This window comes from Xylocopa sonorina, chromosome 4 (genome assembly GCF_050948175.1).
Source record: "Xylocopa sonorina isolate GNS202 chromosome 4, iyXylSono1_principal, whole genome shotgun sequence".
Classification (NCBI taxonomy): domain Eukaryota; kingdom Metazoa; phylum Arthropoda; class Insecta; order Hymenoptera; family Apidae; genus Xylocopa; species Xylocopa sonorina.
The window spans coordinates 14171791-14192227 of NC_135196.1; the positions used below are offsets into that span (position 1 = coordinate 14171791).

General features: G+C 30.4%; 5 protein-coding genes across 9 annotated transcripts; 2 read left to right on the forward strand and 3 right to left on the reverse strand.

The window, feature by feature from the left end:
• Nucleotides 1-105: 105 nt before the first annotated feature.
• On the forward strand, nucleotides 106-2639 carry LOC143422673 (uncharacterized). The gene is made up of 7 exons (XM_076893475.1): nucleotides 106-146; nucleotides 324-417; nucleotides 515-985; nucleotides 1076-1351; nucleotides 1414-1750; nucleotides 1894-2314; nucleotides 2404-2639. Exons 1-7 carry the CDS (start codon nucleotides 106-108, stop codon nucleotides 2606-2608), a joined length of 1845 nt encoding a protein of 614 aa, XP_076749590.1. The 3' UTR covers nucleotides 2609-2639.
• A 631-nt stretch (nucleotides 2640-3270) lies between these two features.
• LOC143422698 (kinesin-like protein Klp61F) lies at nucleotides 3271-7832 on the reverse strand. The gene is made up of 16 exons (XM_076893521.1): nucleotides 7672-7832; nucleotides 7442-7589; nucleotides 7219-7368; nucleotides 6964-7127; nucleotides 6738-6887; nucleotides 6340-6576; nucleotides 5883-6258; nucleotides 5545-5816; nucleotides 5342-5481; nucleotides 5099-5217; nucleotides 4672-5013; nucleotides 4373-4600; nucleotides 4106-4285; nucleotides 3799-4021; nucleotides 3607-3725; nucleotides 3271-3552 (listed from the first exon to the last, which is right to left on the reverse strand). Exons 1-16 carry the CDS (start codon nucleotides 7734-7736, stop codon nucleotides 3319-3321), a joined length of 3147 nt encoding a protein of 1048 aa, XP_076749636.1. The 5' UTR covers nucleotides 7737-7832; the 3' UTR covers nucleotides 3271-3318.
• Nucleotides 7833-8067: 235 nt separating this feature from the next.
• On the forward strand, nucleotides 8068-9376 carry Rpl14 (ribosomal protein L14). Of its 2 annotated transcripts, none has more exons than XM_076893617.1 (4): nucleotides 8068-8164; nucleotides 8492-8593; nucleotides 8858-9052; nucleotides 9184-9376. In XM_076893617.1, exons 1-4 carry the CDS (start codon nucleotides 8162-8164, stop codon nucleotides 9331-9333), a joined length of 450 nt encoding a protein of 149 aa, XP_076749732.1. In that variant the 5' UTR covers nucleotides 8068-8161; the 3' UTR covers nucleotides 9334-9376. The 2 variants fall into 2 exon arrangements, with proteins under 2 accessions (XP_076749732.1, XP_076749733.1); XM_076893618.1 differs by lacking the exon at nucleotides 8068-8164 and adding an exon at nucleotides 8349-8372.
• Nucleotides 9377-9639: 263 nt separating this feature from the next.
• Nucleotides 9640-11707, reverse strand: LOC143422708 (KIF-binding protein). Its single transcript, XM_076893557.1, has one exon. The coding sequence runs from the start codon at nucleotides 11582-11584 to the stop codon at nucleotides 9776-9778; it is 1809 nt and encodes a 602-aa protein (XP_076749672.1). The 5' UTR covers nucleotides 11585-11707; the 3' UTR covers nucleotides 9640-9775.
• A 1045-nt stretch (nucleotides 11708-12752) lies between these two features.
• On the reverse strand, nucleotides 12753-19138 carry Gogo (thrombospondin-1 like protein golden goal). Of its 4 annotated transcripts, none has more exons than XM_076893518.1 (18): nucleotides 18889-19138; nucleotides 18598-18685; nucleotides 18236-18452; nucleotides 17917-18103; nucleotides 17566-17787; nucleotides 17315-17464; nucleotides 16729-17077; nucleotides 16407-16537; nucleotides 16025-16276; nucleotides 15468-15723; nucleotides 15123-15347; nucleotides 14818-14965; nucleotides 14559-14729; nucleotides 14331-14463; nucleotides 13996-14255; nucleotides 13792-13908; nucleotides 13556-13681; nucleotides 12753-13401 (listed from the first exon to the last, which is right to left on the reverse strand). In XM_076893518.1, the coding sequence occupies exons 2-18, from the start codon at nucleotides 18656-18658 to the stop codon at nucleotides 12921-12923; spliced, it is 3486 nt and encodes a 1161-aa protein (XP_076749633.1). In that variant the 5' UTR covers nucleotides 18659-18685; nucleotides 18889-19138; the 3' UTR covers nucleotides 12753-12920. The 4 variants fall into 4 exon arrangements, with proteins under 4 accessions (XP_076749633.1, XP_076749632.1, XP_076749634.1 ...); XM_076893517.1 differs by having other exon boundaries at nucleotides 12753-13404; XM_076893520.1 differs by having other exon boundaries at nucleotides 13239-13401; nucleotides 13621-13681.
• Nucleotides 19139-20437: the final 1299 nt, after the last annotated feature.

A 20437-nucleotide genomic window follows, 5' to 3' on the forward strand; every position in this document is an offset into this window, starting at 1 on the left:
AGGTTGCAATTTAATCATGTGAACCATTACTATACGACTTTTACATTATAATAATCCATAACTTACTAATTTCCACACTTTTATTGTACATGTGTGCTTGTAAAAATGCAAATCAAGGCTATATCCTGTGCTGAATCGGTAACACTGTGAGTGGCGCTCAAATGATACGAAAGCATACAGTATGAAATCATATGTATGTAAAAAAGTTATGCAAATAGAATAAAGCAATAAACTATAAGACAGTTTTCATATTTTTCACCATATTATGTCTTACCAAGAACGCATTTAATATGATATGACGGTTATGAACGCATTTAATTTAGGATGAAGCATGAAAAATGTTTGTTTCAAATTAAACATGTATATGTCAAAGTATTCACTTTCCTCAGTGGTACTTTGAATGTTTACGATGTAATGGTAGAGTCTACCGTTTCATAATATCAATACAAGGGTTCATTACTTACGATTTCTGTTACCAGCAAAAAAAAAAGTTTCAAAACAAAACCGGGAATAGTTCGCCTCTGTTGCTTCAGTTTTCTACGGGTTCTCGAAGATGGATATTAGTACGAGCACTCAAACCAATAAAAATGTTCCTCAATCTAATGCATCACGAAAATTTCATCTATCGATTCTTAAATGGTTGAACAGAGTGCCTGCGCACGATGATTCAAATAACGAGGAAATGTACAATGTTCGACATCGGACAAAACCGGACGTGCCAACGTTAGCCAGTTTTTTACAAGCAGTTGGATTTAAATTGCTCTCGTTTGAAAAGTATAATGATCCAGAAATTCAAAAAAAGCACGAAAATGATGCCGAGAAAAAATCTGAACAGGGAACTCTTACGATTACAATGGAATGTGATGTTTCAAATATGAAGGCAGTTTTAGAATTGGAAGGAATCACATGTCACTGTCCTAATCCCGATCATGTCAAAGAAGCATCCTTTTGGAGCATTAGTGGCACCGGACCTGGCAAAAGTACTGTACGTAAAGAGAACAATTTCTCTTCCAAAATCCAATTTATGTTTAGTGTTCATGAATAATCTCCTAAAGTAGTTTAACACTTTTTTTAGGACACCGTTTCAATGCAAAAGGTGGAAGAAACTGGTAGCAATCTATTACCGCGTTTGCCAAAAGACGTTATCCAGCTTTTGTACGATGTATCATATAAATTATTCGATATCATAATGTGCGAACCAGATGTAAATCGTAATACGGATTCATATCTAGACGTTTCGCATAACAGTAATCAATTTCGTGAATCAAAAATTTTGAAAACAGAAATCGGTGTTACACGAAGTCACACGCAACCGGAATTACATCGTTCTACAGACAGCATCGATTCAAAAGTGAGTATTTAAATTACTTGATGTTAACATCTTTGTCAACTAACTTGATTCCACAATGTTAGAGCCAAAATAAGGATACAACTTTCGATTTGTCTATAAACCATACGGCATCTTCTATACCGATGAGCAAATCTGTTTTGGAACGTCAAAAAACATGGGATATTGAAACTGTAAGTTTGGATGGTGAACCACGACCATCACCTCCAAAACTCACAAGTTCTCCCACCCCGATCACCGAATTATGCAAGTCTTTGGAGCCCATTTCTCTACACAACCAAATTGAAAACGCTGAAAGTCTAACTGATTGCATATTAGAGGCACAGCAACGTTTAGAAAAGGCTCTTAAAATTTTGGTCGATAAAGATTCAATAACTTCGAAGAACAAATCACCTAATCACGGTAAATATGTGATATTTAATTGCACCATGATTTATTATATTTAAATATATTAATTCTCTGCTATATAATGCGATCCAAATATAATTTACGAATAGTACTGTTCTATCTATCAGTTATTAACAAATTTTTTATTTCCGAATTAGATAACGATGCTATGTCCGTGAGATCAGCACCGGATAATATAATGCCAGCTGTCGTTATCAGCCCTTGCAAAAGTACTCGATCGGATACTGTTACTAACGTTAAGTCTTTGACCAGATTCAGTCATCTCATGCTTGAGCAACAATCGCAAGTAAAAACGATTTCGCAAAACGTAATTCAAACACCAAAAATCCAGCGATGCATTGAATCAACGCTTTCTAAATCTGTAACACGAACAAATATAAAAAATCAGAAAGATAATTCAAAATCCCAAATTCGTCGAAGCAGCTTCTACATTCCTTCATCCGCTAATTTTAATACCAAGTCGTCAAAACCCTCTGACGTAAAACGGAAAGCTGTAACAAGTGGAAAATACAGTGAAAATAAACTAAATATTACGATCGATTCTAATACAGCAAATAGGTATGACTTTATTTTATTATTTAGTATATATATTGAATTTAAACCTGTGTCTCCTAAGAACGATAAGTCTTACGTATCTTTTATGTTAGAAATTTAATGGAATCAGAAAGGCTTGCATTGCTGGATCAACAAGTACGTACTTCTCCAAAATCGGAACTGCTCAACACAACAATTACTTGTACCTCGACAATTAAACCACCCACAAATATCTCAAAAGCGATACCTGTTAGAATAAGACCAGTAACACCATCGAAGGCAAATCCGAAGTTAAGAGGTAACATTTTGAAAAAATAAATTATCTTTTGTAGCTATATTATTTAATCAGTGAATACTTTAAACGATGATGTACTCAGATATTTTAATTTTTTGACTAGAGAATTTAAATACTTTGTAATATTTAGAATTATGTGCCATATTTCGAAAAATTAAATTATCTCGTTTTTGCAAAAAGAAACCATATCCTTTACTGATCATTACACAGAAATTCGCGTCGCTACGTAATTTTGAAAATAATGATTTAATATATCATCTCGAAATAAATGAATTTAATTATGAATGTAATGATGAAATTTGTGATTCGACATTTTAAACACGAACAAAATACTACAATTGTTGCGTCCTTAATGTCAGTGTAAATTAATAAGTTTTAAAATTAATAATAAACAAATACAGAAAACGCATAGAAGAGTTAGACTCAGCAGAAGCAAGTTCACTCAAAAGAGGGATGGGATTAAATTTGTTATTTTATTTTTCCCTACAATGTTTTTCAACGTGATATGAATGTTAAAAAAACTTTTATTTTTGAAAAGTTAAACCTGTGTTTTGTATATATTTAATTCGTGTTAAAAAGAACTCATTAATTTAAATCGTGTCAGAAAAAAGTAAACTGCTTAAAAAATCTGTGGTCAGTATAATAACTTAACGAATTTCTTATAGAAAACACTACACTTAAATAAAGATTTAAATAATTAAATCCTCACCCTTATGCAAACAGATGCATCAGATTAAACATGGGATTGCGCAAATATTGAAGAAGCATCCAGTGTTAATGTAATATTTTCATCCTGAGAATCTACAGAGTTTTGCGAATCGCTATGCTTCGACAAAAAATCATTACTTATGGTAGAAGTAGCAAGTATTGTATTGTCAAATGCAGAAGTTGCAAGTGTAATATCAGATAGTGCTGTTGAATTAGCAATCTGCTTTATTCTCATTTCGTCACTCGTGTCTGCGTCGTCCTAAAAATAGTTAATGTATGAAAATCGTGACAAAAACATATAATTCATACTTACATCTTCTATCGCTTCGACAAGTTTTTTAGTTTCTCGAAATCGTTGGACTAGTCGTTCGTGTGGTGATGTTATTGTAAATTGACGAGGATATGAAAATTCTTTCCTAGCAGGTGTTGTACCTAGAAACATTATAATGTAATTACGTAATTCAGTGTCTTCCTCTTTCATTCATTTCAAAATATTGAAATATACCTGTTGGAATATCGTGCTGTACATCCTCATTAAAAAATTTATCAATTTCATCTTCTGTTGTTTCCAATTGTTCAACAATGTTGTCACTCCACAGACAGCATTCCTCTATTTGATTATCTAATTTCGTTGATATTTCTTGTGAAGCTTCAGAAACATTAATCTTTATATCTTCCATTAATTTTGCTTGCTTTTTACTCACACTTAGCACTACTCTATGAGGTTCCTATAAAAATAATATTTCTCACATTGAAATAAGTTTTAAATATTTCATTATATCAAAAAATAGACATTTTTTTTATAAATTTACATTGATCAACGATAAAGTTTTATTCTTATCCAGATCCACTTTTGGTTGCAATTCTTTAATGTTACACTCAACAGTATTCTTGTATTGCTTCAATATATCACAACACTTATTTGTATTTGACTGTAATGTATCCATTAGGTATTTCCCTTCTTCTTTAATTCTGTTTGCAACTACCTCATTCTGTTAATGAAATTAGTACACGTTATAGATATTAAAACTTTGCCCATTGAAAATAACGAAAAATTATAAGTCATATGTTAAAACTACCTGTTTTGTTCTAGCATTAACATCATTTGCAGTTTGTTTTATATTCCGTTGCATCTGTTCTTGCAAATTGTTTCTTATTTTTACATTTACGTTACAACTATTTACTGTTTGATCGTTAATTGTACTACAAATTTCACTAAGGGAATTACATTTGTCAATTACAGTGCACTGGTGATCTTCCAAACTTTTACTTAAATCGCTAAATTGAGAAAATGCGTCTGCCATCGTCTATAAAAGAATGGTTTAATAATTTTTAAACTTAAATGTATAGTAGAGTAATAAAATTATATTATTCATACCTTTGTTAATAAATGTTGCTTTTCACTAAATACTTGCTTTTTACAAATCTCATCAACATCTTTCATAATGACATCAATATTTTTTGTCACATGATTGTAATTTTCAAATTGATAACTACAAGCAGAATCTATTATTTCGTCGATGAGAGTTGAAGTTTCTTTTAATTTTTCAGATACATTGTCTCCTATAAATTGCAGGTACCTAATTATTTCATTATCAATTATATCATCAATATGCTGAGCCAATGTCCGAGATATATCATTTATAAATTTTTGTTCGAATTCTGTTGTATCTATTATATCTTTCATTTCGTTTTGTATCCAATTTTGATAATTTAAATACTGTAATATTTTTAAAAACTTTTAATGCAATTTTAAAAATTACGTAAAAGTAAAATTAATTTCAAAGAAATCAACAAGCACATACAGTTGCATTAATTTTTTCTGTTAAATTATTAGCATCAGATAAGTGTTGATCAGGAAGGCTTGACGAAATTTGGTGTATAGCTATGTCAATACTTTCACAGCTAGCAGATGTTACTACAGCTAATAAAGAGAACAGAAATAAAAATATATAGTACTACTATGAGATATGATGTGCATTCATTTTTAAATAAATAAAGTACAACAAAATAAAAGAATTTTATGATATTGTGAAAGTTTTTGTTACCAAGCTCATTTTTCATAGATGTGCAAAATTCTTTTAACTTCTGACTACACATTGAGACGTCGTTTTCAATACCTTGCAAATATTCAGAAACATTATTTCGAAATTTTTCACTAAGATTTTGGAATGTTCGCTCTGTTTCACTAAAAAAAAAAAGAAAAAGTATAATATAATACAATAATAAATATTATAAATAATACAAATACCTTTTACGATTAATTTTGTCATGTAATTTAAATGAATCTTCAGTTGCTACATCTGCTACACTTAACAAAGCTTGAGCTTGAGACAGTAAAGACTGTTCTGTATTCTTATACTTCTCTGCTAAATATTTTTGCTCATCTCGTTCTTGTGCGGACTGTTGTAATTGAGTATTTGTCGATTTAAGTGCATTTGCAACATTATTTAGTTTGATTTGGACTTCACGTAATTCCTTCTTTTGAATTATATCTTTCATCTTGATATCGTTAAATATTTTCTAACAGAAAGAAGAAAAATGGTAATATAATAAAGTTAAAGGAACAAATAATAAAAATATATGCACCTCTTTGTCTTGCATAACTCTTTCAAGTGCTTTTATATGATTAGTCTTTTCTTCTATTTCTTTTGCCTGTTGAGAAATTAATTCTTGCAATTCTTTGTAATTTTCATCTGCAAGATAAACACCAGTTCTTTGGCGTGTAGCTAATAAATCTCTTTGCAACCTTTCAATTTCTTCCGAATACTGTTGAAGAAACTCTCTCTTGGAAAGTTTCTGATTTACTTCTGGACGATTAGTAATATTTTTTGCACGATGTGCATAATCTAACGTTGACAATATTTCTTCAATGTTAATACTAGCAGGAGATACAGTTGCAATAATAGAAGTTTTTGTGCGGCCACCTAATGACTCCTGCAGCAATCTTGTAAGTTTCGATTCCCTATGTGGCGTAAGATGAAAAAATATAATAAGCTATATTATTTTTATTGTAACAAATATATAGGATACTTATTTTTCTTACCGATAAGGTATGTGAGGTGCTTTTTCAACAAGGGCTGTTATAACCCTGCTAAGAGTCAATAAAGACTGATTGATATTACCAGCTTCTCTTGCTCTTCGGTCAGCAGCACCAGATCTTCCAACATTTTCACTACCTGCTAGATCTACCAAGTTTAATTTTCCCGTTTTCAGAACTTCATCACCATCAATAGTATTTTCTTTCATGTGAACAGTGATTGAAAATACAGTATGGGATCGGCTAGAATAATTTTCAATATTAAGAAAACATTCTTAATATATTGTAATCCAAATGTTGAAGATAAGATTTTCCCATATAGAAAATGTATAAATAGTCATTTAAAATAATTATTAAGAGGAACAATAGATAGTTTTTCAATAATAAAGGATAGAGATAATCACCTAGACTGTGTATTCATCAATGTTGCAGCTGTTTGTCTTCTTTGTGATCCCCTTTCAAGAACTTTATAAATTTCACTTACATCATGAATTGTCATTTCTTCTAATCCATGTACAATTACAGCACCTTTCTTCGATGCATCTTCATATAATCTGTCCAAAATTATATTAAATATAAAGATTTATGAAAATACAGGTATAGTATAATAAAAGAATTTTCCTCATGTACCTTATTTTTGATCCATCGCCACTACTAGGCGATAAAAGGTCAAATAGCTCTTCATTATAGAGTTCAAGAAAACTTACTCTAACTGAGTATTCCTGTATTTCCAGCATTTGCAACTTGTCAAATAAGTGGCTTAAAGAACGTGGTATCAAACCAGCAGATGAATCCTACAATTACACGTATACATATTTTCATCTACATATATACACCTACATATTTTTATATTATGTAAATAAATTTATACAAAAAATATCTAACAGTTTGCCAATAAAAGTTTGGGTCAGTATTAATTCCTTCCATGGTAAATGTCTTCCCTGTACCAGTCTGTCCATATGCAAACACTGTGCACGTATATCCATCCAAAACTTGTTCCAATAATGGACTAACAATAACATTATATACCTCGATCTATTAATTAAAAATTATACAATAAAATATCCTCTTTACTTAAGTACATATTTATAATCATTAAAAACTATACCTGTTTTGAAGACGATCCAAATACATTATCAAATTTAAATTTTTTAGAAAACTTATCATTTGGACGTTCATGCACTATTATTTCCTTACTATTAAGAATTTCTACTATGTTTTTAGATTTATTGTTTCTCTCTGAATCGTTTATGGGTCTAATAAAGGAAAACATCAAATATAAATAAATAATAGATATGTTTATCAGAATGAACGGGGAATTAAAATATCATTACTCACCTGACGCGAACAAATACTTGTATCTGTTGACACTTTTCCTTCTTTGCAACCCTTGTATCGTTCATGATTGCTGTTACCTAAATCTTACGTATCTTTATTTCCTCAAAGAATTGTTATTTGTATCACTATTCGAATACTGTTGTTGTCCTTTCTTGCAATCAGTTACTAAATTATCGTTACAATTCAAACTACAAAGTTTGAAATGCTTTTAATACTTTATTCCGCCAGTAGGTGTGCTGTTTTCCACTATGCATATCAAGCGTGTTACTAAACTTTATCCGTTTTGATATTGCAAAGATTATTATCGAATTGAAAAGAGTAGTGCTTCATTTACTAATATCATTCACTTGTAATTTATGTGTAAATCACCATGAATTTATATAAAATTTTTCACTGAAATCTAAAATAGAAACCATTTACTTTTAGCAGTTGGTACCGTCAGCGCTTCATCCGGTTATAGATTGTATTGGTCTTTCGCTTCCGGTAAACCATGGTAAGTAAAGTGTGGTTTTATACTTGGCAATATTATACGTAGAATTTATTGTATCAAGTAAAAATTTCATTCATCATCTTCACGAAAAAATATTTCGTAGAAACTTTTTACATGATCTAACTTACGTAATTTACTTTTTAACAATGTATAAAAGATATAAAATATTATTCGATATAACCTTGTACTTATCAAAATTTCCAACCACATGGTAGGTGCGTTTATGTGTTACAAACGATTAGATATGTGTATGGAAACAACAAATCAGTTGTAACACAACGATCGTTTATTATTATAAAAATATAATAAAATTTTCTTTTTGTTAAACAGCCATTCCAGAGATTCGTAGAATCTGGTCGCATCGCTTATGTGAGCGATGGACCTTACGAGGGTAAACTTGTTGCTATTGTAGATATCATCGATCAAAATCGGGTAAAATAATCTTTTAAATATATTACTGCTTTCGTTATATATTGATTACAAATATTTAATATTTTGCATTATTATAGCATACTTTTATAGTTTTATTATCACTAACATAGATGAATAGTATAACAATGATGATCCAGTATTTTGATAGGAATTGCCGGCTGATTTAATTGATGCCAGTGTACTCTAACTGATATCGAAATGCTTAATTATTATGTATCCTGGACTTTCGAAGCAATGTATTCAGTGTTAATTATATGTACATAGGTTTTGGTGGATGGTCCAGCTTCAAATGTTCCACGTTGTGAGATGAGGTTAAATGAACTTCATTTAACTAAGTTTCGTATACGTTTCCCATACACTGGATCTACCCATGTTGTACGAAAAGCATGGGAAGCAGCGAACATCAATGATCTTTGGAAACAAACCATGTGGGCAAGAAAGGTTGAAGCTAAGAAAAAAGTAAGTTGCAACATATAAAGGATTTCTTGTTTAAGAGTTTATTAAGACTTCTATTTTGTTTTTATGGTCTTCAACAATGGAAAAGTGATTATATTTTGAACACTAAATAACATGTTTTTCATCTATTTCAGCGTCTACAACTTAGTGATTTTGATCGTTTTAAGCTAAGAAAAGCAAGACAGATCAGAAATAAATTGAGGACAGATGCCTTTTATAGATTAAAGAAGAAAGTTAAAAAAGATACAAAGGCTTTAGCAGCCAATAAAAAGGAAAAAAAGTGATTTTTTATTGTACCAAATAAATATAAAATTACCATATAAAGTATTAATTGTTTAATACATACCTTTTATTTTAATAGTTTAAATTAAACAAAATATTTACATTTTAAGAAACTGTAGTAGGATTAAATAAGTGAACTTTTTTATTTGTAATTGAAAAAATATAATACAAATATTATTTTGAAAAAAAATAAAATATATATATGATATACATTACATATCTATGATACATAGCAGTCTATAATATAATCATTCTAATTACTATTACAACAAAAATAGTACAACTATAAAAACTAGATTAGATAGTCAAACGTTACAATTGCGGAAAGAGAAGGAAAAAGATAGTTAATTATATGAATTTAAATGCCTTATATATGCCTGAAAGTCAATTTAAGATATTTTCAGAAGATACTCGTTAAATTACGTGAGACAGTAAAATAAAACTTTACCGATCCATCATTTGTTCGCGTAGCATATTTATTTTGATTGGTAACACGCTCACCAATTCTTTGCAAAGGTTTAATTCAACTTTCATCACTTCAGCCGCTTTAGGATATTTCTCGCAGTAATCGATTACAAATTTATATGCGTTAATACTATTTTGTGCATTTTCCAATTGCATTGCTTTGTCAGATGTTATTATCTTATTGTATAATCTACCAAGATGAAAATAAGAAAATAAGGCTGGTTGTACTACTTCATTGGGAAACTGTTCTATTTCAGAATTACAATTGCGAGTCTGAATCGAATCGAGAAACGCTTGAAAATTTTTTATAGCACTTGTAGCCAAGCGATTAATTTTTGTTAAAGCTTGCGGTGTAGGTTTTTCATCAGATGATCGTAAACGATCGTGCTTTATATCAAGAATATCAGAATATATTTCTCCTAGTTCAAACCAAATTTGTCCACAAGCAGATTGGTAATACTGGGGGTTTAATTCTTTCAAAACATTTTCTAGAACAGTTATTCTCCTTTGATGCATTTTTGCCTGTCTATCTTCGTGTTCTTCAAAGAATGACAAATATTTGTATGCCTGAGAAATATCTTGTACAATCAGTATATGATCAGATGCATGATTCTCTAAAGTATAATATGCTTTAGCCTGCTCCAACCATTTCTGAACATTTAAGAAAACTGATCTGGCATCATCAAAATCTAGTAAATATTTGTCTGTTATTTGATTCACAATTGGCTCTATGTCTTTTTCTAGAACATCAAACTTTAGGCTGTCAATTATTGTTGACTTTGAAGGATCCTTGTTGTTCGGTTGATCATTTTCTTGTCCTGATTCATTTTTTTGTAGAAGTCTTTGTTTTGATAAACTCATGAGTAAGATTCCATATTTAGCCCAGCATCTGGCAACATCTGCACTTCTGTGCCTAAAGTTTTCCCACTCAGCTGTAAGTGCTTCGCTCTCTCCGTCAGTCTCATTTTTCTTTTTCAGAATATTTTCATACCTTTGCAATATGTAAGACGCAGCTGCCAAATGATGTCTTGCTTGAGAAAAACCATCATTTGACATAAAGTATTGTGACAATGTTGCTGCATTTAATGCCCAATCAATATAATCTAAATCCTGCATAATATCATTATCCCCTAACTGTCTGCGCAAAGTCATATGACAATATATTGCAGATTGGCGATGGTCTTTCAAAGAACTATATACTTGAGCCAAATAATACAATGTTAATGTATGAACTTTCTCCAATACTTCTTTAGGGCTCAATTCATCTTTGACCTGTTCAATACCAAAATTCTGGGCCATATTGATGGGATCTCTACATGGGTTATTGGTGTCTATAAAGTCATTGTAAATTTTCTCTGCTTGGTCCAAAAACTCTTTTGCCTTTGCCGGTTGATTCCATTGGGACCATATAAGACCTAACTGATTCAAAGTGCTTAATACTGGCAAAACAGCTTCCGGTTCCAGCTCTCTGTTTTCAAGTAATTTTAGACATTTCATAAATTGTTCTTCGCCCATTTGTAATTCTTCTGTATCAGCATACAGTAAACCAAGATTTAGATGTACCACTGCGAGCATTATGATCTCTTCACCTTTTTCCTCTTCCGGCATATCTGCTAGAACCTTAATCAAGTTCATCTCCATTGATTTCAATACATCGATAGCTTGATACTTTATTTTATACGGTTTCGTCTCCGTACTAAATTTTTCATGGTCGTCCAACAATTTTCGAACATCTTTAAATTTTGCTCGCACATCAGCGATCGTATCTTGTATGGTATTGGACTCCATGCCGGTATGTTCCTTTATATGTTAAGTGAAAATTATTACGGTGTTCGGTTCAAATTACTTCTATACTTTAAATGTTACTGTGTAAAATTTTCACTGATGATATCATTATTAACCAACTACGCCACAGTATAGAAATGTAGGTCCATTAGTATACATAGCCTTTCTCTCAGATGTAAATACACATGTTTGGGCATGCCCATTTGGCTTGTGGCATACTGATCTAATACGTCACAACATGGCGATTTTGGCATTTAAACTTGGTAGTAAAACCACAGTATACTATGGTAAGACTTGGAGAATAGGAAAAATCGACATAGTTTTCTATTATTTTTGTTAATACTACAATAATAGAAGGTAATCCAATTAAACAAGATATATTTAAATTTATTGACTACTATATTACATACATATATTATTACACAATTTTTGTATCAGACAATTATTACTTTATTGTTTGGATATAGGCACACATTAAAAATGTTACATTTAAATTGCCAAATAATTCATCCATTCTGCATATAAATAACTTATGTAAGGTTTAACGTAATAATGCAACATGATTTTTGTTATTTGGTAATTTTGTAATTAATTTTAAAGACATGGATTTATTTATGTATGAAGGTTGTAATAATTCTCATTTATATTATTTTATATGTATTTTGATGCTTTTTATATTGTACAAATATATATGTATTAGACATTAATTTTTAGAGTACTTGTACTATGTCATATAATTTGTACTATGCTAGTAATTAAGTATTAAGAATTATGTACAATTGCAACGTAGTCACATTAAAGTTATGTTAACAGTTTTAAAAATATTTAAAATCTGATTTAAAAAGTTAAAAGTTAATTGTTATTATTGCATGTGCAAATTCCATGTGCCATAGAAAATATTTTTGTTAAAAGCTTAAGATGTAGTAAACCTTATACTTTTGTTTGTACAATCTCATAGTCATATGTCTCGATTTCACACAGATGAATCTGATATCTTTGTACAAATGTTTAAACATATTTCTTATGTATATATAAATACAACTTGAAAATTAAAGAAAAAAGAAACAAAATTTGGATTCTGTATGTTTAAGATTCTTTGTTTAAGTTTCCAATATTTAATTTAATGTATTAATTGATTAATAGTATTCATTAAAAGTTTAACAAACTTTCCAATCATAACAAAAAACATAAATATATTAAAAAATAATGTTAAAATAATTGCATTTTATTATGATATTAAATACTATAAAAGAAAACATTATAATAAAAATTTATGCACATACGATATGATACAAGATAAATCATGATAAAAGTTTTAAAGGATAGTTTTCTACAGTTTCTAATCGACGTATTCATCGTCGTCATCGTCAACGAACCTAATGTTCTGATCATAAAAAGATCCTTGCTTTACACAATATGTTTCCATACCATAATCCGGATTTGAAATATTTAATGAACTATCAATGTCTTTGTTACTTAATGTTCGAACTTGAGCATTATTTTTTAAAGGGCTTCCTGCTAATTCTGTCATCGGAATGTTTACAGCATCCTTTATATTTGTAAATGATTGAGTACATTCTATTAGTTCCTTATACTTGCAGGACACATTTGTTGCATCCTCATCTTGATACGTAGAAACCTTTTTTTGATTAGAACTCTGTTTTGCATTTAAAAACTCTTTTTGTAAAATTTTGTTGTTTGTATAATTCAATTTTTCTCTATTATTTTCGTCATTATTCAGCATATTTATAGGGCTTCCAAGAAGACTTTTAGAAGAATTAGATTCTTCACTCGATTCCTCATCTTTACCAACACGGACTCTACTAAAAACAAAAAATATTAATATAATAAATATTATTAATTAGTAATTACTTTAGAAACAATTTTGAGGAAATTTTGGAGAAAATTTTCCTGATAATATATTAAGTAATATTTATACAAACAATTGTAATAACAGTTACAATGGTAACTTACCTTCTGTTTGGAATAACACAATATTGCTTATGTTCTAAGATACTAGATACAGATTCCATGCTTACTTTGATACTAGAATCTTCCAGAAGTTTTTGAACAGGAAGTAATTTTTCAAACTTTCTTGTTCTGGAAATTTTTAGAGACATCATTACTAATTAAATCTTCATAGTTACTTTGGAGTATTGCATTTGTATCGTATTATTTATAAAATAACAACTTTTCCATTTGATACTCACCTTTGTTCTAATTCGAATCCAAAATCTTCAAAGCTAGAGAGTTGCATTCTTCTATATTCAGAAGGTGTTAGTGCAGTACCTTCAGTTTCAAGTGCCAAAATAGAATTTCTTTTACTCCTATTAACAAATAATTAGTAATACACAATGATGTAAAAGTTAAATCAATTGTTCATAATATTGCAAAAGTTATTATCATATACTTACCCTAACAAGAAATCTTCTGTATCAAGAGGCGGAATCCAGACCAAAAAAGCAGGATCCATTCCCAAGTAAGATCCCGGAACGGCGCTAGCATTCGCCACATTATAATCGTAATAATCCAATTCCAGTTCTGAATCGGGATTTGTTAGACTAAAATCTGACCCAGGATCTTGTAAAAGTTTCTCACGATTCCGTCTTTCTTTTGTTTCTTTCCCACTCGCTAAAGTTGATGGACTTGAAAGTGTACTTTCTGGCAATGATTTCTGTGTGCAAAAAAAAATACAAAGTAATAAAAATTATTTGTATCTTATAAGTTTTTGCATACAAACTTTTTTTACCATTTCCTCTGAATAATTAATTTCATTTTCCTGATAAATTTTCGGAACGCTATTGCTTCTATTATCTTTCAAGCACTCATTTTTCACTTTTAAGGTTTTCTCATCAGAAGTATCATAATCTATTGTTTGCAACCTGTGGTAGCAATAAAAATTAAATGTTGTAAGAATTGTAATTAAATTGTGATATTAGATATATGTCGCTTCAAATAAAATACAAGTTGAACTAACTTTACAGGGTAGGCATACTTTACTTCTGGTTTATTGTAAACAAGGATGCTGGAGGATGATAATAATTTATCACAATTTGATTTCATTGATGTGATTGTTTTATCAGAAGAGCTTTCCATCGTGCTATTTAATTTTAATGTACTGGAACTTGTTATAGATTCATTTTTACACCTATATTGGAGAAATGTCATTACTTACATAAAAATGATCTTTTCTATTATTTGAAATTTTTTATAATTTTAAATATTGTCATTCATACCCTGTTAAGGTTTCATTACTGTTATAGTGTTCATCTGTGTTACTTAATATCTCTTTCCGAGAAGTTTTTGCGGTCGTATCTATCATTGAGATGACTTCCGAAATAATTGTACTTGTGGACAAAAATTTTGATCGACCAGGCATTAGCTCTAATTAAAAAAATAAAGGTTAATTAATATTATGGTATGTACACCTTTACGAAACAATTTATTATAATTATATAACGGTACATCTATACTTTGTTTAGATATTAATTATTCATATATCCACGTAACTTTACTGAATAATTAACAATGTTATTCTTACCAGAAACATCGCTGAGACTATTAGTATCTTCAGCAATACGGTATTTTCTGTATTTTATAACAAATTGTAACATCAGAAAAATAGAAACTGTAAACATGAGTATCAAAAGCAAGGCAGTCGCTAAATGTGCAGGTTTCCAAGAGATCCATTCTTCCCCAATATTAATTGAACTTGTTACAAAAGGCACAATGGTTGTGGTTCTATTTCTTTTCAAATATTTCTTATCTATAATTTAAATATATATGAAATTTTTTAATTTACAAATTCTAACAACAAATTAATTCTTTAAAGATTATCAAATATTACGAGTTGTAAAAAATATACTTATACAATATTTATTTTTACCTAGTATAGCTGCATGAGCAAGAAATCCACCAATACAGGCATCTCCCAATGCTGTAAGTTCATCGCTAAAAAATTCCAGTAATAAATTTTGCTCAGAGCTAATTAGTGTTTTGGCAGTGTGTTGCACTTTATCAGAACCAACATCGATTAAAAGATTTGCATTTAAAGAATTGCCATCTCGAACCCGAAAATACTGGCCCGGGCAAGGAAATTGTAATTGATCTAAGTGTAATCCAATTACAAAATTCGGCAGCGTCTAGACAAATCAAATTCAATTTTATGCATTTAATATTACTGTCTCAACCTTAAGTTCCCCAATTCTCTTAAGGTAAGGTACAGTTGATTTTAAAATTTATAATCAAATCAAACATTTCAGTAAAACAAGCGTAGTTCAGCATGATTACAAATTAAACGCTGATATCCCCGATCCCCGATGCTAAGCTAAATTACTATAGTTGTTATTTGTCTACAATATAATTTAACTTAAAAATTCTCACTCTACACCAAGTTTTAAGCTGTGCCTATTTTACCTGATTATATTATTCACTTATTATTACCTGTAAAAGCCAAAACGATCGACCAGGACAAGCTTGAGTATTAGCTCCAAGCATTTTTCTGAGAGATTGCTCCTTTAATACAATACGACACCCACATCGGCATTGTGATCCAATTTCAGCTATAATTTCCGGTTTTGTTGCAGCTAGAATTGCACCATGGCATTCAGAATTTTCAATTCGATTATGCCAATCATTTCCACTAGACTCTTCCCAAAAAATGTTGCTACAGAATTCAGTTTCTATTGCCTTTCCCTATAATACAAACATTGTAAATACTGATTTTATTAATCTTGTCGTTGTTACAAATGAATTTCAAATTGACCATATATTTCTATTAATAATGCTAATTTAATATTATAAATATTTGAAAAGAAATGTTTACTTGACAAAATTCAGTTCCGTATTTTGGAGGCGGTGTATCACAAAAGCGATATCGATTTCGAACTCCTCCGAAACACGAACTACTGCAGGCACTCCAAGGACTCCAAGGCCCCCATCCTGCAGCATCAGTTTCTAGCAAAGATAAATTAATATAAACGGTATCGTGTATGAGACAATATAAAAACTCTTTATGAAGTTGGATGAAACCATAGCTCATCAAATAATTCAATCCAATTTAAACATAATCATTTGTGTGTTTTAAATTATTTTATAACGTTAATATTATATACAAAGATTATATATGAAAGAAAGAGGCGACTTACCTTGAAAAGAAAATGTAGGTATGCAGGATATTTTAACATCTCCCATAGCACCTGTAATTGCTTTGCTAACGTAAACAAAACAATATTCGACAAATTTTTCTGTAAACAGATCACAATCAAAAGCCAGAGAATGTTTGCCAGGTATTGATCTAGATTCTGTAATATAATGAAGACTGGAAGGTGAAGCAACGGAAGTAACATCAGCCTTTAGACGACCATAAACACGAATACGATCACCTTCTAGCCGACACGAAGGATATTCGAAAAGGACGGCTACATCTCCTGACCCTTCGCAAGGATATATTGACCGTGCATGGACTGTAAGCTTAAATTCTTCAGACCAGTTCACCTTTAATTTAAATATAAATTAATTAGAAACTTACGAATATAGATATTTTCAATGTCATTTCTAATCCTGGGTCTATACTGTACTTCGCGAGCTGCTTCCGATTCAATAAAAATACATAAGGACCTAGCGTCACATGCTACTGATCAATGTAAAAAATAATCATCTAATTACTTAGAAATCAAGAACATGCTTCATTATTTTTCGAAGTCGTCTAATCGTTATCGATTCATCGATTACCTTGAAATATACGCTAGTATTTGGTGCTGTAGGATTCTTGTTCGAAGCTTTTAATCTTACAGCGTAAGTCCCAGGCAATCCGAATAATTCACATTGAAAAAAGATAGTTTTTGATGACGAAACATTCTTTATGTCTTCATAATATAATAACTGGAAGTGATGGTATAAAATTTATGAACAATAATAATTTACAATACGTAAAGCAAATAGAAATGTTTAAAAGTGAAGCCACAAAACGATTGTTCATTTACTTGTGTAGAAGTACTATTCCGCAGATAACAGGCAGTTGCAGTAGACCCACAATATATTAATTGCAAAATATAAACAGCTACAGGAACGTTTTCGGAAGGAGCGCAATTTATCCCGTCATATTTTATTATGGTCTTAACAGGATCACTTGGATAAGTAGTAATTTGTTGAGATTCCAAAAAGATCGTTGGTAATGGCCACTTTACATCTAATATTTTACTTGTCTGTAAACGAAATGTTTGCAATTACTGTACCAAACACAATAAAAAAGCATGTATATAATTGCACATGAAAATATTAAAAAGTAAAGATACTACGAATATGTGCAACAAATGAAAGACAACGATGACAACCTGGTAAAGAGTAGTAACAGGCACTGTTGAATTTTTATACTTATACTCCACTCGTAAAGCGTAAATACCGCCGCGAGTAAAATACCCACAGGGAATAGTAATTGAAACGGTTTCATTTCCCGAAGGCAATTGTTTCAGTTGAATTTTACCAATTAATTCTGATATGTCTTCAAGAAGGTACAATACTCTAAAAAATAATATAAATAATCACCCATACAGCATATAGTACCTTTGATTTATAGGATAACATAGTGTTTCTTTAGACACCAAGAGTAATTTTTTGCAGCTCACAATATATGTATAATATAAACTGGCTCACCTTAGTAGAAAAAATTTATTTGAAATATTTTTAAACAATTTAGTATCCTCATTGTCTTCTTCTTTGAACTCATATTTGTACTTAGTTCTTTTTAAAGTCTGATTCGACTTTGCGATAGATATTGTAAGGTCTCCCGAAAGGGCAACGTGAGATGAAGGAGAATCAATTATCAACGTAGTAAATTCTTTCTCATTTTCCATCATCGATCTAGTAACATCTAAATTTTTTTATTAATGATTATTTATAAAATAGATTATATATGTTTATATTCAATATTGCAAGACTTAGTCAAAGATATGGTATAATTTATCTTCATTATAACAGTCGTATAAGTAAAAATTGAAATTAATATATAAATTTACCGAATTCAAGGGGGATGATAGCTAGTATTCCCAAGACAAGCCATTTAAATTTCAAACTCATATCCAATTCGTCATCCGTGTTCAATTTCTAAACAATCACAATCACAGATATTTAATATAAGCAATAATATGTAAAAACATTTTCATTTTCTAACGTTGTGTGAATATTTTATACTAATTTTTTGTCTTTTATACATATTTTCGGTCGATAAGTCAATATAAGAGTTGAAATAATTTCTCATATCGCAAACAAGTAGTTCTTAGGATTATAGACGGATTATAATAACTTACAATTTCCTTGTTTATCTCGATGCAAACATTCTCCTTGAGAACTTTTCTCGACTCGAAGCAAGGGGAGTCATAAATATGCTGTTAGTGAATGCACTACTGCAATTTGCAAAAATCGATATGGGAGTACTTGCACAGTACACTTTCACTCTTCACTTTCCCGAAATTTATCCATCTTCGCAGCTTAGAAAAATATGTAACATCCTGCGGTATTTATCAATTAGTATGCAACATTAACATAGCGAACTCGTTATTTGCGTTTTTTCGACTAAAAAAGTGAACGATCAGATTAAAAATTTAACAAGCAGTATAATATTTTAGCTCTTTATATTTAAATAAGAAAATTAAAAGAACGATTCACGAAGAAATTTTACGGAGTACAATATTCAAAGAATTGCAAATACTCAAGCCTTACGAAAATTTGTATTCGATATTTCTAGGTAAACTATATGTATTGGAAAATTAAGATTCGATCTTATTTTGATAAAATACACGACAAATGTAAAACAATAATAATAGAAAAACGATAAATTAATTTCTACCAAAAGCTCAGAAGAAATTAGACTTAAGTTCTTTTATTTTGCTACGAATGTCACCTTCGTTTCTTAAATATTCACGCAATATTTTCAATGAAATGTAGAACAGCGATCGTACATGATTACAAAACGAATTGCACGCGAACAACAATGTAGCAGATTTAATGACAGCTATATACGAATAATATTCGTTAAAAAGTGTAAGGATGAGCGATTCATACGCGATTCATAAGGCAACTAAACCATCGGGGTCGACGGCCAGTATTTTCACCCTTATTCTCTCTCGTCTATCCACCCCACTACGAAGGTCGTACTTTGGGTAGGGGATTCTAACAGAACATCGACTTTAATCAATGGAGAGATTACGTCGGCCGAAAGTCTGCTCTTACACATGACAACTTTCTCGTTTTTTCTCAGTAATATATTCAATTAATATTTGAATAAGGAATCATCGATATTTACATGTGCATCAATATTCTCCTGTAAGATTAATCATAATAACAGCTTTGAATATCTTTTTCTTTAGAATACGTTATAACATTTTTATAATATAATCAAGTTAAAATGTGCATACCAAATTTCCATATTTTTATTGTACGTAATGTTAGGCGTTTCAATAGCTTTATTTTTATAGAACGGGAATTGTAACATGCAGGAATGTCAAATAAATTTTTACAAGCACGGTCGACCTCTTAGATTTTGGCGCCTGGAGTAGTACCACATACACAAAGGTGACCGACAAAAAGAAAGCTTCTAGATAGAACAACCTGTGTGTACTTCTTGTCAGACGTGATCTTATTCGTATCATTGTTACCAATCAAGAAAGGCAAGAAAGTGGAATTCCTATTTGTATCTGGAAATTCTGTGACACTAATAATATGCGAACGAATTTATTGGTAGCACGTTATCTCTCGACCGATAAAAATGGACAAGTATATTGAATAACAATTGCTAAACAACTTTTAGGTTGGTAGATCGTTGGACAAAAACTAATCAAATATAACCAACAAAAATAT

What these genes read in the sequence shown, in the direction of transcription:
- LOC143422708 (XM_076893557.1), bottom strand. Translation starts at nt 11,584, where the DNA reads ATGGAGTCCAATACCATACAAGATACGATCGCTGATGTGCGAGCAAAA.
- LOC143422673 (XM_076893475.1), top strand. Translation starts at nt 106, where the DNA reads ATGCAAATCAAGGCTATATCCTGTGCTGAATCGGTAACACT. An exon ending in TGTGCTGAATCGGTAACACT is followed by an intron (nt 147 to 323) that starts GTGAGTGGCGCT and finishes CATTTAATTTAG; the next exon opens with GATGAAGCATGAAAAATGTT. An exon ending in CCGGACCTGGCAAAAGTACT is followed by an intron (nt 986 to 1,075) that starts GTACGTAAAGAG and finishes CACTTTTTTTAG; the next exon opens with GACACCGTTTCAATGCAAAA.
- Rpl14 (XM_076893617.1), top strand. An exon ending in ATATCATCGATCAAAATCGG is followed by an intron (nt 8,594 to 8,857) that starts GTAAAATAATCT and finishes ATATGTACATAG; the next exon opens with GTTTTGGTGGATGGTCCAGC. An exon ending in AGGTTGAAGCTAAGAAAAAA is followed by an intron (nt 9,053 to 9,183) that starts GTAAGTTGCAAC and finishes CATCTATTTCAG; the next exon opens with CGTCTACAACTTAGTGATTT.
- Gogo (XM_076893517.1), bottom strand. Translation starts at nt 18,658, where the DNA reads ATGAGTTTGAAATTTAAATGGCTTGTCTTGGGAATACTAGCTATCATC. An exon ending in TATCATCCCCCTTGAATTCG is followed by an intron (nt 18,453 to 18,597) that starts GTAAATTTATAT and finishes AAAAAAATTTAG; the next exon opens with ATGTTACTAGATCGATGATG. An exon ending in GATCGTTTTGGCTTTTACAG is followed by an intron (nt 15,724 to 16,024) that starts GTAATAATAAGT and finishes TGATTTGTCTAG; the next exon opens with ACGCTGCCGAATTTTGTAAT.
- LOC143422698 (XM_076893521.1), bottom strand. Translation starts at nt 7,736, where the DNA reads ATGAACGATACAAGGGTTGCAAAGAAGGAAAAGTGTCAACAGATACAA. An exon ending in TTGGATCGTCTTCAAAACAG is followed by an intron (nt 7,369 to 7,441) that starts GTATAGTTTTTA and finishes TTTAATTAATAG; the next exon opens with ATCGAGGTATATAATGTTAT. An exon ending in ATCTATGAAAAATGAGCTTG is followed by an intron (nt 5,218 to 5,341) that starts GTAACAAAAACT and finishes TCTCTTTATTAG; the next exon opens with CTGTAGTAACATCTGCTAGC.